The 16,729-nt window shown below is 36.9% G+C and overlaps 3 protein-coding genes across 3 annotated transcripts in view; 2 read left to right on the top strand and 1 right to left on the bottom strand.

Moving 5' to 3' along the window:
• Positions 1 to 16,729, top strand: part of ADS1 (MATE efflux family protein) — a 66,786-nt gene that overhangs the window by 23,945 nt on the left and 26,112 nt on the right. The window lies entirely within an intron of this gene.
• LOC18588497 (Peptidase M28 family protein) lies at positions 1,147 to 5,988 on the top strand. Its single transcript, XM_018128377.2, has 12 exons — positions 1,147 to 2,223; positions 2,370 to 2,437; positions 2,709 to 2,790; positions 2,888 to 2,980; positions 3,074 to 3,226; positions 3,451 to 3,519; positions 3,633 to 3,720; positions 4,644 to 4,727; positions 4,928 to 5,016; positions 5,134 to 5,250; positions 5,335 to 5,478; positions 5,669 to 5,988. The coding sequence occupies exons 1-12, from the start codon at positions 1,276 to 1,278 to the stop codon at positions 5,849 to 5,851; spliced, it is 2,118 nt and encodes a 705-aa protein (XP_017983866.1). The 5' UTR covers positions 1,147 to 1,275; the 3' UTR covers positions 5,852 to 5,988.
• Positions 6,524 to 15,807, bottom strand: VPS15 (protein kinase family protein / WD-40 repeat family protein). Its single transcript, XM_018127971.2, has 11 exons — positions 15,369 to 15,807; positions 15,021 to 15,143; positions 14,870 to 14,915; positions 14,612 to 14,772; positions 13,548 to 13,627; positions 12,910 to 13,015; positions 12,496 to 12,672; positions 9,212 to 12,409; positions 7,985 to 8,232; positions 7,800 to 7,899; positions 6,524 to 6,996 (listed from the first exon to the last, which is right to left on the bottom strand). Exons 1-11 carry the CDS (start codon positions 15,639 to 15,641, stop codon positions 6,820 to 6,822), a joined length of 4,689 nt encoding a protein of 1,562 aa, XP_017983460.2. The 5' UTR covers positions 15,642 to 15,807; the 3' UTR covers positions 6,524 to 6,819.

Genomic DNA, 16,729 nt, shown 5'->3' with positions numbered 1-16,729 from the left:
GGGTTAATGATTTTTTTTCACAAGGTTGACACTCTCCTATTCACACTTGGCTTTGGTAAGAGCGCAGCAGGGTCACTTTCGGTTTTTTCCACTAAATCCTCCCTCAACAGGCTGTCACGTTCTTTCCCATAACACCAAATCCACTCTCTGTTTAAGACTAGCTACTCTCATCAGCGCTTTAAAAAGGAAACAGGTTCGTGCATAGGCAAGCAGTCAGCCAAAATTTTGTGCATATATTAAAATTATCAATTTCATTCATTTTCTTTTATTCTGAACAATAGGATTAACATGGAGTAAATGTTAAGCTACTGTTCCTAAAGTTCAAATTACTCAAGGCATGTTCAATGTTCAAATTCTTCACCAGAAGACAAAGGGTAATCAGCTAATCAAGGACGGGAATCCATATCAGCCTATCAATCAAGTAGTTGGGGTATTACATCAGTGGCTGAAAAATTCCAATTACAGTTGATGGCTTTGGGCATTGAAGAATAGTTTAGGTGATATGAGGAAAGATGACAAGAAGCAACCCTTTGTAATAGGAGGGCTGCGGCTCAATTCTATCTTCCTTGTTATCTCAAATGGGAATCATTTTAAGGGCAAGCGGCAAGCCAATGAACACAGACATGGGTCAAACCCCATCAAGGATTGGTCCCACATGCTAATGAGATGCGTGCAGCTATATCTTGTCTTTTGCTACTATAATATGATAAAGACAATAAACGCTCAGTCTTTGGAGGCAAATTTACCTGATTAGGCTTAGATTCCCAGTCAAATGATACGGTGTTGATAACAGTTTCCCAAGGAAAAAGTTACGGGAGACATAACATTTATAATAACCAAATCCACCTCATTTAATCTCCCTTTTTAAACCTTTAATTTGTTATAACGAAAATAACCCACTTGGATAAAGAATTAAAGGTAAGAAACGGTCCAATAATTAAAGAAAACTTTAAAAATGGGGAAAAAAAAGGGGACATCAAATGCTGTCCACTATGAAAAATCCAACACTACGAGTAAAAGATTGACATTTTAACTCCATTTAAGCATAAAATATGTAAAATATGTTAATCAATCATTATCTAATAATTCAAATCTATTTGAACTCCTTTATTTACTCTCTTTCTCTCTCTCATTTTCAGTGGTGGTCCTTCTAAACCTTTCTTATTTTCCCCAACTCCATTCCAAAACCAGGACCTACTAAAACACAGCCCCACAAGAAACAACAATTAGGCAGTAAGGTTCCTCATACGGTCAACAAAAAGAAAACTAAGCTCCATGTTCAAAGCAATCGCCGCCACGTTCCTAGCCATAGCCACCTCTTTCTCTATTCTCCTCTTTTCTCCCCCACCAAAATCTTACTACCACTCGCTTTTCATATCCGACTCCCTGTCTGACAATGTCTCAATATCGCACCACCTCTACACCCTCACCCGCCGGCCACATGTTGCTGGCTCCCAAGCCAACGCTGAGGCTGCAGCCTATGTTCTTTCCACACTCTCCTCCTGCAACATGCAGGCACACATCGTCTCCTATGAAGTTCTCCTAACCTACCCAGCTTCACGTTCACTGACTCTGACACGTCCCCCTCCAGAGCCACCTATAACTTTTGATCTGAAACAGGAAATATACGATGGTGATCCCTATGCAGATGTGGCTAATGAAGTGCTGCCTACTTCCCACGCATACGCCAAGTCAGGTTCTGTCACTGGAGCGGTGGTTTATGTAAACTATGGGCGGTTAGAGGACTACGACACGTTGAAAGAAATGGGAGTAAACGTTACGGGTACTATTGTTTTGGCGAGATATGGGCAGATTTACAGAGGAGACATTGTAATGAATGCGTTTGATGCTGGTGCTATAGGGGCACTGGTTTATACGGACAGGAAAGACTATGGAGGTGGGGGAGGTGATGCAAAGTGGTTTCCCGACGACAAATGGATGCCGCCAACTGGAGTTCAGGTGGGAACAGTCTATAACGGCTCTGGTGACCCTACTACGCCAGGATGGGCTAGCACTCAAGGATGCGAGAGGTTGTCAGTTGAGGAGGTGGAGAGGAGCGGTGATGTTCCTCTAATACCTTCATTGCCAATATCAGGAGCAGATGGTGAAACAATCTTGAGGTCTATTGGTGGACAAATTGCAAAAGATGATTGGCAAGGAAGCAACGGTGCCCCAACTTACAAACTTGGACCAGGGCCAGGAGTTGTGAATCTCAATTACAATGTGAGCATTGAATTTAGTACCTGTCACCTTGGATGATCACTGGAACATCAGGATAAGTTCCAATCTAACCCTAAAATCCAGTCTGTCAAATTGAACCCTAACTTAAAATGTTCATAATGGGTTGGCTTCTTGAATGGGATTTTCAGGGGAAACAAGTCATTGCAACAATTCAAAATGTCATTGGTGTTATTGAAGGAGTGGAGGAACCTGATCGGTAAGTTCAGTAACATTTGTGAACACGAATTACTATCATTTGAGTTGGGTAGACCTATTACTGCAAAGTAAGCCGTTCCCTGTTAGGACTTGTACAGACATCCACCTGAAGCTAATAGACCTATGAAAATAACAATCAACTAATCAAACATCACGAATATCCACTGATAAGACCTAAGAACTCATAAAATATTGTATATGCTTAGGAATAACTAAGAGCACTTACTCGCCTTATAATGATTTCCACCTGTTCTAATTGTAACTATTCCTAGGTTTGTCATTCTGGGCAATCATCGTGACGCATGGACTTTTGGAGCTGTTGATCCCAACAGTGGAACCGCAGCACTGCTAGAGGTGATTATACATTCCCACTCTTGCTACTTTTCAATGGTAAAAATAGATATCACATTTGGACAAATTGTGCCTTCAGTTGAATTTCTATGCGATGTAGGTTGCCCAAAGACTCTGGAAGTTACAAAGAATTGGTTGGAAACCACGACGAACAATTATTTTGTGCAATTGGGATGCTGAGGAGTATGGCTTGGTGTGTCTACCTGCCTATCTCTCCTACGCCTCTATCCCTATTTGGCTATTTACCTCTTTCTGAATAGAAATTTAAACAGACTCCTACTTCCAGACAGGATCAACAGAATGGGTAGAAGAAAACAGAGAATTGCTGGCTTCAAGGGCAGTTGCATACTTAAATGTTGATTGTGCGGTATCGGGAGCAGGATTTCATGCTGCTGCAACTCCACAGCTTGATGAGCTACTCAAACAAGCTGCACAACAGGTATCTCAACAGTGCTAAAACAAACCAACAGCAGGGCAATAACAATAATAGCTAGGAGTAACCTAAGAATATATATAGTTCCTAAGTATAAGCTGGCAAGATTTGCGGGAAAAAATGAAATGACGACAACGTATAGAACATTGTGTCGTTGGATATCAATCCTTCTACCAGGTGCCACTCTTCTCTCACTTGACATTAATCATTCTTCTATTTGATTTTTGAAGATTCAAGATCCAGATAACTCATCACAGACGATCTACGAACAATGGGTTGGGTCCACCCATTCTCCTGTGGTGAGCATAATGCACTAACTTAATGATTCCAAAGACCTGTCTAGTTGGTATGTATACTTTACATGTCTACATCAAAGTTGACATACTCATTAACCCGCACATATTCTGTGAAGATTGGGAGATTAGGAGGAGCAGGTTCTGATTACGCGGCTTTTGTGCAACATATTGGTGTTCCAGCAGCTGACATGCTTTTTGGAGGAGGTAACAAGCACATTGTACTTCACGCAATTTCATTCTACTTCACCAGACTAAAAAAATAAAAGACAGGACAACATACACGCAATGCACTTCTTTTGTTTGGATAGACACCAACAAAATAGTTTGAGCAATATGAGGATGAAAAATAAATAACATAATTTTTCCAATATGTTAAACAATGCACACATAAATGCATTAATTTAGACTAATGTAAGCAGACTAGAAGATCTCACAACTACATGACCAATAAATATCAAACCTTGCCAAACCAAGTAGCATCTCCTTTCATTGTACTAAAGAAACTATTCATTCTATTCATGTCAGGTTGATAAAAGACAATGCCACAAGGATAATGATGCAAGATAATAAAACAACCAGTACTCTGACAAAGTCCATAGATCCGGAAAATAATTCCTAATAATTTTCAATTTTTACCCTCAAGAATGACTCATAATCCACGTAAAAGATCTAATTAAAGTTCCTTTGTTGCATACTTCCATTCTTGTTCGTTAGACATTAATCCAACCTAGAGGCCCAGGCACAGATACATGCTCATAATACTATATTATTTATGTGTCTCAGGACAGAAATAAAACACAACTTTGAGCACTCCTCCTTAAGTAGCTGAATAAATTTCAAATTTCTCTCAGGAGATAAGAAAAAAAAATCACGTTAACATTGGCTTTGAAGTTAATGTATCATCAATCTCCTTTTACCTTGTCCAGGCACCCCCCACGCCTCTCTCAAAAATAAATCTCACTGCAAGGTACTTCAACTTAAAATCTTTTCTAATGCCTTTAATCCTTTACCTTAGATGCAACTTTGAACCCCCAGAATTTTGCAGCAATTAGCAAAGTAGATGCAAACATATGATGGCATAGAGTTTTCTTATGTCTCATGCCTAATGAATGTAATTGTTGATGCAGGATACCCAGTATATCATTCAATGTATGATGACTTTGTCTGGATGGAAAATTTTGGTGACCCAATGTTTCATAGACATGTTGCAGGTACATAACAGCATCTACCAATTATAAATCCTTGAAAAAATGATAGTATCTAAAGCAATCTGTCACTTGATAAATAGGATAGCTAGTGTACTACTTACTTTAGCATTTGTCAAACAATTCATTATCTGAGAAATTTAAATAAAAAAACCTCAAACAACTAAATGACAAAATGAGATTTTTTTTTTTTGTCTAAATAACAGTGGCAAGTGTTTGGGGTTTAGTAGCTCTTCGGCTGGCAGATGAGGAGTTCTTGCCTTTTGATTATCACTCCTATGCATTTGAACTCCAGGTAAATTACCCTCTCGGAAAGAAATAACTATATGCAGTCCTATGTAGTATAAACCCCGTTAGATTTATTGTTGAGCCACAAAAGCTTGACGCAATACAACAAAATCCATGATAACAGAAGAGTGCAGAAGAACTGGAAGATGAGATTTCAGATAAGGGCGTAACCTTTTCCCACTTGTTCAAGTCTATCGAGGAGTTATCAGAAGCAGCCAGAAAGATAAATAACCAGAAAAAGGTAACACTACAGTTTCCATAAATCAAGTTTAAAATAAAAAAGTAATATTGTCCAGCAGAACAAGTAACGGAAGCATTATTATAGGAAATAAAAGAAGCTAAAGGTTGGACGTCAATGTGGAGAAACGACCATGTTAAAGTAAGAGAGCTAAATGACAGACTAATGATGGCAGAACGTGCATTTACGGACCGTGATGGACTTCTTAGAAGGCCATGGTACAAACACTTAGTAAGTTTTCCTTAACTACATTCACCTAAACAAGTTAATTTTTTCGTTGTACTAAGGTTTCGCTTTCAATTAATTCATTAAACAATCAAGTTAAATATCAAAACCGCATGATGGAAACCCCGAGAAATATATTATTCAATATCATAATTATTACTGAATGGACTAAATTGCCTACTATTGTGACATGCAGATTTATGCACCCTCAAGGCACAATGACTATGGATCTACATCCTTCCCAGGAATAAATGATGCAATTGAAAAGGCAAAGAATCTGAACACTGTTGAGTCATGGGATTTGGTGCAACATGAAGTCTGGAGAGTTTCTAGAGCTGTCGGGCATGCCTCCTTGGTCCTCAAAGGAGAACTAACCTGAACTGTGCAAAACAGACCTAAAACTTGAGACAGTTATGTACGTCAGCGAAGGGCCATAAGAGCTCTCTAGATTCTAGTAAAATTCACCTAGTTGACCAAGCACACTAATACCAATCATCAGTACTTAGCCTTATTTCACGTATTTTATTTATGACACAATCCCAGATTAATGATAACTCAGACTATCATCACAGCTATCATAAAAGGAACAGCAAAAATGGGAACAGCATCGGCAACAGTAATGAGGGAAAATATACCTAATAATGAAAAAATCAATGAATAACCTCATTTAGCAATTAACATCTAGAATGCTGCTTGTTATATTAAATCAAACACATTGATTAGAGCATGAACATGAATAAACCATCTCAAATGCCATTGTATTTTCTGTTAGTTCTGCATCCATTCTCATTCATATTTTCTTTTCCAATTTCATCTCTTCCGGCCATCTCCAAATCCCAACATCATTTCTGTCTAAGCTCCTTTATAGACAGAAATTGGTTATTGATGGCAAAAATAGAAAGAAAATTATGGCAAAACTGTTGGCCACCCAAATACTGTCTAGTTCAGTATATCAACAAAATATTAATTTTATGAACTACAAACAAATTTAACAACTAATGCAAAAGAACAGCAAAATTGGACGTCAAAAGGTTGTATAATTTAATAGCAATGGCTGAACTTTGCACTTAGATGCAAGAATATATGGAAAGACAAGAAGTTCTTTCCTTTTAAACAAGAATACAACCTATTGTATTTTCTTTTCTTGATAAATAGAGCATTTTATTAATAATGAAAAATCCGTATAGACCTACATGCTTACAAACTGTACAAAAATACAAATCAAGGAGATTAGTGGTTAGACTTAGACTGCAGAATTTAGGATCTGAATTTGAATATATATTATGTACAATTTTACTATTGTTGGAACTAAATATTTACATTAAAGCACTAAAACTTTTAGATTATTCACTTCCAAACCTTAATAGCCCCATCTCTACTGCTTGATATCAAGAGTCTCTGGTTCAACTTCACAGAAGCCAAAGAGAGGATGGAATCGTGGTGGCATCCAGCAGAATCAGTGGCAGCAGCAGCAAGAACTGCTTTTGCTGTCAGCTTCGTTGTTAGAGGTCGTCTCTTAGTCTCCTGTTCGCAAGAAAAATTATACAGTTTTAATATTGTAAATCCTAAAAGCGGGAGACCCCAAATCAACAACTTTAGCAGCAAACATTTCACAAGGCTTTGCTTTATAATGAAACGGGAGTTGACATAGTTTGCACAAAAAACCATGACAGAAGATGAGAAGAATGATTCAAAAATGACATGGCCATCAACTTTAGCTAAGTGAGACACGCAGTTTTCATTAACAGTTAACAACTTAAACCTCCAAGTACTTGAAGCTTAAAAAACTAGTTAATAAATTGAAAATCTGTCAGAATACGAACATTTAAGAACAGGGAAGGTAATAAAACAACATACACCCCTACAAAGATTAAGTTGTAAAGCAGGAAGTTAAAGTTTCCCAGGATATGTCATGAGGAAATCCTCAATCACCTAAATAGGCTACACTTCCACACAAGGTGAATAACACATTTCTATCTAAAGTCAAAGCTCTAGATAAGGAACATTTCGATCTGGATATAATTGAAAAAACTTAGTTGCGTAATGATGAAATCAGAAAGGATGCTTGTCTAAAACATATATTAACTCTTGAATAGACTCCATACTAGAAGAATTAAAAACATCTTCTGCCCCCTCACGCATAAACCACGCTTATTTAATTCAATCAATAAGATCCATTCCATACTCCTTACTACTGGTTGTCACAAATTTGAACAGGATAGATACATAGAATGGAAAATCATAATCAACAGAAGACAAACATCTAACCATCCACTAATCTGAAAGTAAGGTAAAACACCAGAATGAAGTTAGAGATAAACCTATACCTGTACAACTTGTGCACCTAAACTGGATCTAGTTTCATAGAAATCATCATTTCCAACTCCCTTCAAATTTGGGCCACAGATACAGTAACTTCGATCAGGGCTGCAATGAAAACAATGCAAATGAAGCATAAATTTCCATAAGATCACGGAACAGGGGATAAAAAAAGAGAGAATTCAACTAAAACCTGCAATGGTCCCAGCGGCGAATCCTTAAGTCGGTGCCCCCAGTCAACAGATCACCACCAGGTAAAGGAAGTAATGAACGAATACCCGGAAGACGAGGAGGTGGTTCATTCAGTTCATCTACTCGATACTTCGGATTCGCATTCCTCCTCAGATCTGATTTAGAGCTTGTTTTAGTTGATGGCCTTGCCAAGGCCCATGGTAAATCAGACATTTCTGCATCACTGTCATAATTTGCAGCCCTAAATACCTGGAGAAAGAAGTTGGAAAAAAAAATCAATCAAGATGAACGTTCAGACAGAACAAAACTAGTTCTCATTCTAGAGAGCCAAATCCAGGCTTTTAAATACTCCTTCAAGAAATTTTTTTCCATTATACATTTATCTCTAAAGAAGATTCTCAAAATTAATAACTTGAACAAGTAAACAAGTGATTCTCAAGCTTGCTTCTTCCAACTTGTTCAACCTCTCTCTGTCATCCAATACTTGAGGATAGTGACAGAAGCAATTCTACTGAGGTCCAACCAGTTGAAACTGATTAGTAATAAGATTTTAGATTCTGCACAATTTATACAATTCTTGTATTACTAATAACTTCAGTCGAGGAAAATATGGAAATGTCCATTATGATATTAAACCAAAAACGGACGTGCTTTTAAAGAGACCAGAGTCTGCTTTTGCTCTTCAATTTTCCATTGACATTTAGACCTTGCTTGGTAAGAGGAATTGAAACATTTTTTTTCCCTCTAGTATACTCAGTAGGAAGCATGAGAAGTGGATGTAAAAGAACAGTGTTTCCATCAATTGCTAGGTAGAATTGAAAGTGAGAATCACATTATTTTATCATTATATCCTTTATAAGAGTGATAGGACATCTGAAAAAATGTAAATAACATTGTATATTTGCAACAATTGACTACACCTCTCCCATTTTCTCTCCCCTAATCCAATTTAGAAGGATTGATTGATCTTTCTTAATATAAATAGAATATGGCAATCACTCCTATTGTTTTTGCCTCAAACTTTTCTATCCTACAGAGCCAGCTAAAAATCATATTTCGATCCTCTTTTCCACTCAAGCCTTTCCATCTTCCAAATGTTTTCTCCTACCAAGCACAGTCTAGTATTAAACTATTTAGAAATTTTCCTAATTAGTTCTCACGATTCCAAATCATTTAGTGTTATACATACATTCACAATTGTGATTAATAGAAGTGATTGCCTGCATACCTGGTGGCAGCTTCCATTCTCCGCATTCCAAAGTGAGACTTCATTGCTGCCAGCAGCAACATAAATAAGAGGCCTAGCAGTGGTAGAAACTGAGACACTTGAAGGAGGAACAAACAGACACATCTTTTCCACAGGGCATACAAGAGAGTATTGCCATGAGTTCACAGGAATAAGGAACCTCAAATCCCAAAGGGTAAGCACACCCCTAGAAGACCCTGAAACAAACCAATTCCCACAAGGGCCTGCTACCAGACAAGCCACATAGCCTTCCTCTGGAACTGCTTTTAAAGTCCATGCATTTGAACTTGATCTTGTATCCCAGAGATGAATCCCACAATTTTGGGTGCTGTACATAAACATCTGACTGCCATAGTTATCTGCAGGGTAGTTCAAAAGGGTAAGTATTGCACCTTCCTTCACATCCTTCTTTTTTATATCAGCAATACCTGAGTACTTTTCAACAACATTTCCAAGACCTCTAGAGATGTAATCAACAGAAAACATATGTATTGTCCCATCGCATGCTCCAACAACAACTTGAGCAGAATTTCGGAGCATTGCAGTGCAAATTGCTCGGCTTCCCTCCAAGTGATAAGTCAGCCTTGACCTAAATGATATATCCTTCTCCAACTTTCTTGAATCCCACACCTTGACAGTGGAATCATCAGATGCACTCACAAAAAAGCTGTGATCATTCGAAATTGCAATATCATTGACAGCAGATCGGTGCTCCTGCAGATGCACGACCAACACCCCACGAGGCCTCCAACCTGAATCTGGAATTGATGAAGACCGAGAAAAGGAGGGTAGACCTGTAAGATCAGTTGAAGCAGAAGAATCTTCCACAGTTACAGAACTTCCTTTCATTGTGCCAGAAAATCCCATATCTTGAAATTTACTATTGACATTGGCTATTTGATCATTTTCCCGACTTTCAGGTTCATGCACGACTCTGTAGAACTGTTTAGAACCACCTGTGATACTGAAGGAGCCTGAAACAAGCTTAGGTGCTGGAACTGAACTAGCCAAGCTAAATGATTTACTAACTGGATCCATCCAAGGCATGGACGATGAACCAATTCCCAAGGAATTCACTTGCAAAGGAGTATCAGAAGCTGCTGGAGGAGCTCCCATTGCTCGCTTGTCCATGCTAAAAGAATACAAAGGTATACCTTCTGATGATTTATCACACATGAAACTATTTACACCATTGAGCTGTGGAGATGTTAAACCTGAAAATTGTAACTTTTCTGAGCATTGAGGATCACGCATACCAATTGTGCTAGAAGCATTGCATGTATGGCCACCCATAGCTCTCAATTTGGCATCATCATCATCAAATTCCGTTAGCCCTGATTGTTGCAATACATTATCAATAGGTCTATGAGCCCCAGTAGACTGTTGTTTGTCAGGCCAGTACTTCATTGAGTCTAATTCCCCAGTCCCTCTCTTGAGTAAATCGGCAATTTCCCATTGTTTAGATTGTGCTGATGAGTTGTACCATATCTTTCTCTGTCTCTCCAACATGTTTGAACTCCTAGCATTTTCTAAGACTTCATAAAATACTTGCCTTGAGACTGGAGGTTTTAAACATGAAAGAAGAGCCTTTTCAAAGGCCAGAGATGCAGGTTGTCGACGTAGGAAAGGCCGTATAACTGGAGCAAGGAAAACATAAGAATCTACTGCACCCAAGCACTCACTGCTGGATGCAAGGAAAGCAACAACTGACCTCCTTACCCATTGACTAGGAAAACATAGCAATGGAAAGGCACGCTCTATCATTTCAAGCAATATTCTTTTCCGCAAGAAACCACTTTTGCACAGAATGGCCAAACAATCAAGTGCATTGACAATGACACCCTCAATTGCATCACCTAAAGCCTGCTCAATATAAGGTAAAAGATATTCCTCCACACTTCTTTGGCCCACAAAGAAGCAGACATACACAATTTGCCCATAGAATATTGCCCTTAGCTGCTCATCCCTATCGTTCAAAAAAGCAGGGAGTATGGGCAACAAAAAGTCATTGCTCTGTCTCTGGCCAAAGAAGCAGCATAATTTGCCAATGTCCTGAAGGAGTGCTCTCCTAATGTTCGGAGTTTGCTTTGGACCCATTACAAGTTCCTGAACTACCTCGGCGATGGACTTCCTCAATTGTGAAAGCTGTGCATCACTATTTAACCTTTGAAGGCGCCCAGATGACTCACTAGATGATGCTAATGACTTTGGTGACAAATTCAATTCATTAAGAACCCCAGCCTCACTGAGTCTTATTGAATGAATCAAGAATCCATAAGATGTTAGAGCCAGCTTAGCTATATTGCTAGCATAACAAATTCTCACACTTTCCTCTGGATCATCAGGAAGCATGGAAAGCATTGGAAGAATATACTCTGGAAAAATTTTCGCATCACTTGGAGGAAAATCTCGGACTAAGGGCAGAATGTCACACAAAGTCTCAAGGGCAGCACAACGCACAATGGCTGCTGGGTCAGAAAGCATTGCAATTACATATGGAAGCACTCGCTGCAAGCGGTCTTCGTCATCAATGTATAATGAAGAAGTCTTCAGCAAAAGTATAGCCCCTCTTCTTAAATGAGGCAACTTAACATTACGTATGCAGGAACAAAGCAGAGAGGCGATTAAAACCATCCCTTCACATTTCATGCTGTCTTCAGGTAATGGCAGAAAAGGCATTCCAAATGTGTCTGATTGACTGTCATACTCAGACATCAATGAGTTTAAATCATCCATTGTAATCTTTTTCAAAAAAGGGTGATCATTTTTTCTAAACGAATCAGAGATGCTTTGAAGAAGAAGGGCAGGAGATTGCATGCCATGCTGTTTAAAATCTTGGGAAAGTGCAGAGATGGTTGCATCCCCCGTCATTGACTTCTCACTAAGGTAATGATTGCTTTGTTCTACATCCCCAAGTAAGGTATCAATGTTACCAGGAAGCTTGAACCGATCCCTAACAGAACCATTCTCTATCCTTTCTCTTTTTGTCAACAAGTGATTTGTGGAGCTTAAGTTTTGTTTTGTAACAATCTCTTGTGACTGCTGTTTTGCAACAATTTCTTGTGACTGTTTACCATTTAAGATGCGTGACTTGCTAAGACCTCTGCCCATCTCATCACTTGACCTCTTGCTCATCATCTGCTTCAGTATCTCAGGGAACACACTCTGGCACATTGCAATCTACAGCAGAAATTACCGAGCAGGAATGTATTTATTAAATGCAAGTAGAATTAAGTTACCAAGTTCTAAGTTAGAAATATGTTTACCCTCATATCAGAATGAATAGGATTCCAGCAACAATAAAAATTATGTAGAAATGGTGCGAAGTAGCTAGGAAATACAACAGCTGCATAATTCTGTAGATAGCTTTCAGCACAGAGGCGGGACTCTGGTTCAAGCTGGATCATATGAAGTATCATCTTGCGTATTCCAATATCTGGGATCTGCACATGTAAGGCAAATTATTTGAGAAAAAGATAATCGAGCATGAATGGAAGTTAAAATGCAGAAAGCAAAAGAATAACTTTTCTAGAACTAGCAAGAATATGCACTGATAGTAGCATTAATGCAGGCAAGTAAACAGCAGTAAGATCAAGCAAAAGCCAAGATGAAGAAGGAAAAATAAGTGGGAACGGGATAGCAAGAGCATCAAGCAGAAGGGCAGGCAAAGAAATCAGCACCTTTTCAAGATGTTGACTAGGATCGTATTGCCCTCTGCGATATGCAAGAAGCTGAGAGAGTTCAAACAGCGGCTGGCCCTCTAGGAAAAGCTCCGCAATTACACATCTAAATAATAGCATAGCCAGTGCATATTATTACATTTTGAAAAAATAACAAATATGGGATTTAAATTACAATTAGAATGCAACCACTATTTCCACATGTAAGACCAAAATATATCAAAATAACTAGTAACATAAAAGTAAGAAAACTTCACAAGAACAAGCCTATCTGATAGACTATTATTCTTCATAAGGAAGTGGTATCATGGCACTGCAGGACTGATCACTCGTCAGGAAATACCACTCAAAAATCCTGAAGACGTTCAAATGTATCATTTGGTATGTTACAGCTAATGTCTTCAAAAGGTATAGTGCAAATTAGCATATCAAGATACTATGTGTACTCATTTACCATATAGCAATATCTTACCAATCACTGCCTAAAAATATGCACTTTTAAAATAAAGTTCAATTTTCAACATCTTTTATCTAGTAACATATGATTTCAGATAAAAACCAGATTCTCTTTGGAAAACTAGAATTGTAGAAGGTAATGTAGTTTCAAAACAAAGAAGCTAATAACTAAGAAAGCTCACCCAATAGCAAAGATGTCCATAGATGGCTTCAAAGGTGCATCTTGTGCAACTTGCATTTCACCTCCATGCTCATAAAATCTCTACACAGCAACAGGGAGACCAGTATTACAACAAAGAATGCATAATAGTTATATTTCGAGGAATTTTTTGACAACTACCGTTAAGAAATATAAAAGCATATGCAATATCAAATTCAATAAGATCTTTCTTCAAGAATAGTGCTTCAACTTCATTCAATATGTTTTATATGTAAGAGAGCAATAAGCTAATGAAAATATTTTAATTGAAAAATAAAAAGTTTTACAAAATACCAAAACTATAAAACATGATGTCCAAAACCAGACGCTTCATCATATGATTCACATGTAGCAATTATCATACATGTTCAACTCATCTATGTTCAGCTAGAATGGTATATATGAATAGAACCAAGTTCAGTAAGACCAGCCCAGTCCATCAAATATCATCCAAAAGTTTTAACTGATAAGGAGGTGCTGTCAATGGGAAAGAAAAATCAGAAAATGGTTCTTTTATGAGATGACCATTTACCTTATCCTGAATCAAATTAAGAACCACATAAACAAGCAAAACGATTACACCAATCCTTTTGCTCCACTCCCATTATGGCAGATACTAAAGCATAAAAGGCAAAAGAATTAAATCAACAATTTTCCACCAATAAACTAACTACCAGCCCTTATCAAACAAACCTTCCTAGTACATGCAGGTGTAACATCAAAACAAATAGTTCTTTTGGAATCAAAGTATTCATCCACACATTTTTTTCATGATAATTATTTATCCAAACTTAGTTATTTGTGATTTGCTAACCTTTTAGAAGATCAGTTTAAACCACTCCTAAAAGAATCTTGGGCAAAATTGCCAGTCAAAAGTGAAATGTGTAAATATGAGGATGTATGTTATTAATTCAAAGTCAGTTCATCCTTGTACAATGTAGCCTACACATGAGACCGTGTCATAGGTTCATTAAAAAATTTATCAAGGAAACAGACAAAAGAATGCACGGTTCAAAATGCAGAAAAATAAGTGAAATTAGAACCAACCTCCGGTGCAAGATAACACAACCTTCTTCCTCCAGTGTCAAAGAAGAATGAGAAATCCGAGGGGTCATCATAAGGAATATATGTGGGCTTGAATGATGCAAAATCAGCAAGATAAAGCCAGTTCCACGAGGTAACCAACACATTCTCACACTTAATATCACCTAAAAACAAATTCAAATTACCAAAATTAAAAACAACATATCCTTATAAAATCAGGAGATAAAACAAATAAATTTCCTTCTAACTAACTGAACTGACCGTGGCATATCCCCTTATCATGGCACTGCTTTACTGCAAGAAGTAACTGCAGCAACACCAAAATCCAAAATTAAAATAATAATAATAATAATAATAAAGAAAAAGCTAAGAGGAATTATACTCTTCTAAATGCAAAGAGAAATGGATGAACCTGAAACGCCAACCATTTTTTTTCAACGAGACTGAGAAAAGGCCGAGTACTCAATCGATCATGTAAATTATTGAAAAAATATTGCCGCAATAGATATGCCGCTTTATCTGTTTCTTGCCAAAACTGTAAGAAAACAAACCATTCCAATCACAAATGTGCCTAAAATTAAATTTAAAATTCTCAATTAGTTCATTTTAATCTAAGCAATACGCATTAGTGCTATACAGCTATAAAAGTTTATATCGTTGGATTTAAGTCAGGCTCTAAGTTAAAATTCAAACCAAACACTAATAGTCCAGAATTTAAAAAAAAAAAGGAAAACAAAAGAATTGAGAGAGAATTGGTGACCTGGAAGGGCCAGACGTGGGGGTGGTCAAGCAAGCGGAAAGTTTCTTTGATGTGAGCGAGTCGGCGCTCGTACTCGCGGAGATCGATTGAGTCGCCACGCTTGAAATAGACCTTGACGAGGACGAGGCCTTCGTCGTGCTTACACTGGATCGACTTGAAGAATCGGCCTCGACCGAGCACCTCTTTCAACACCAGATTATAAGAAGACGGCAGGTCGTGTAGGTAATACTCCGTCGCCGAGACCTGCGTCGTTCTCGCGATCTTGTTCCCCATTGAGCATTTGAGTTTTCGCGGCGGTGTTGCCAAATCCTTTGTTCTTTTATTTTCCGCCGGGGCACGTCAAAGAGAAATAAGGAAAATAGGAGACTGTGCAGTTCTCTTTTTGTTTTTGTACAAAAAAAAAAAAAATTATCTTCTTCAACTAGAGTTTGGCTTTGGGTTTTTTTTTTTTTTTTTTATATATCTTTAAGGTTTTGCATAGAGGCAGTAATTAGGAGTCGTGTTTCGAACAACTTGGCGTGGAGACGATGGGTAGTCCATTTTAGGCCCATTAATTCAGGGATTGTTGATAGTAGATGCTCGTAAGGGCACGAATGTCAATTTCACCTTAATTCATTAAATCTTTGTATTTATGTGTTTTCTTAAATTTTATTGTTATATTTAAAATTAAAATAATTTAATCTCTTAATTCTAAAAATTATTTTAATTTAATCTCTTCTTCTAATGATATCTAATTTTACCATTAAAAGAGATGAGATCAATATTAATATGACACATTTTAATAACGTGATATTAACATAATGATGTAACAGTGTCACGTGATACTAATATAATAATGTGACAATGCTAACATAGTATTGATATATTGATATGTCAATGCAACATGACAGATCAAAATAATTTAAAAAAAAATTAGTGTCACATACTAAATTGAATAAAAATATATAATATAGAGGTTAAATTAAATAAAATTGAGATGTTGATTGATTATATTAAAAAAATTAAAAAGTATAAATATTTAAATAGATAATAGATATATTTGTTAATAAATCAAATATTTAAATACAAAAAATTTATGATGTTAAAATTATATTTTTTATCTGATTATAAAATATTTACATTAATTTTTTTTTTTTGTAAAAATTAAGTTTGAATTCTCATTTTATAAAAAATATTTTGAAAAAAATTCATATCTAAAGTCAAATTTAAATGAATAACTTACATTAGACTGAAATAAAATAATTAAAAATAAATAAATAAATTTTTTCTATTCATAATAGTATAAAAATTTAACATTTATTTGATTTAGTTTTTAACTTGGGCTGAATTCACATTAGTACAATATATTAATTTAGTTTTTT

Source organism: Theobroma cacao, chromosome 9 (assembly GCF_053813885.1).
Source record: "Theobroma cacao isolate CCN51 chromosome 9, ASM5381388v1, whole genome shotgun sequence".
In the NCBI taxonomy this organism is placed as follows: Eukaryota; Viridiplantae; Streptophyta; class Magnoliopsida; order Malvales; family Malvaceae; genus Theobroma; species Theobroma cacao.
The sequence above is the reverse complement of the archived record's forward strand: the minus strand, read 5'-3'. Positions and strand labels throughout refer to the sequence as shown.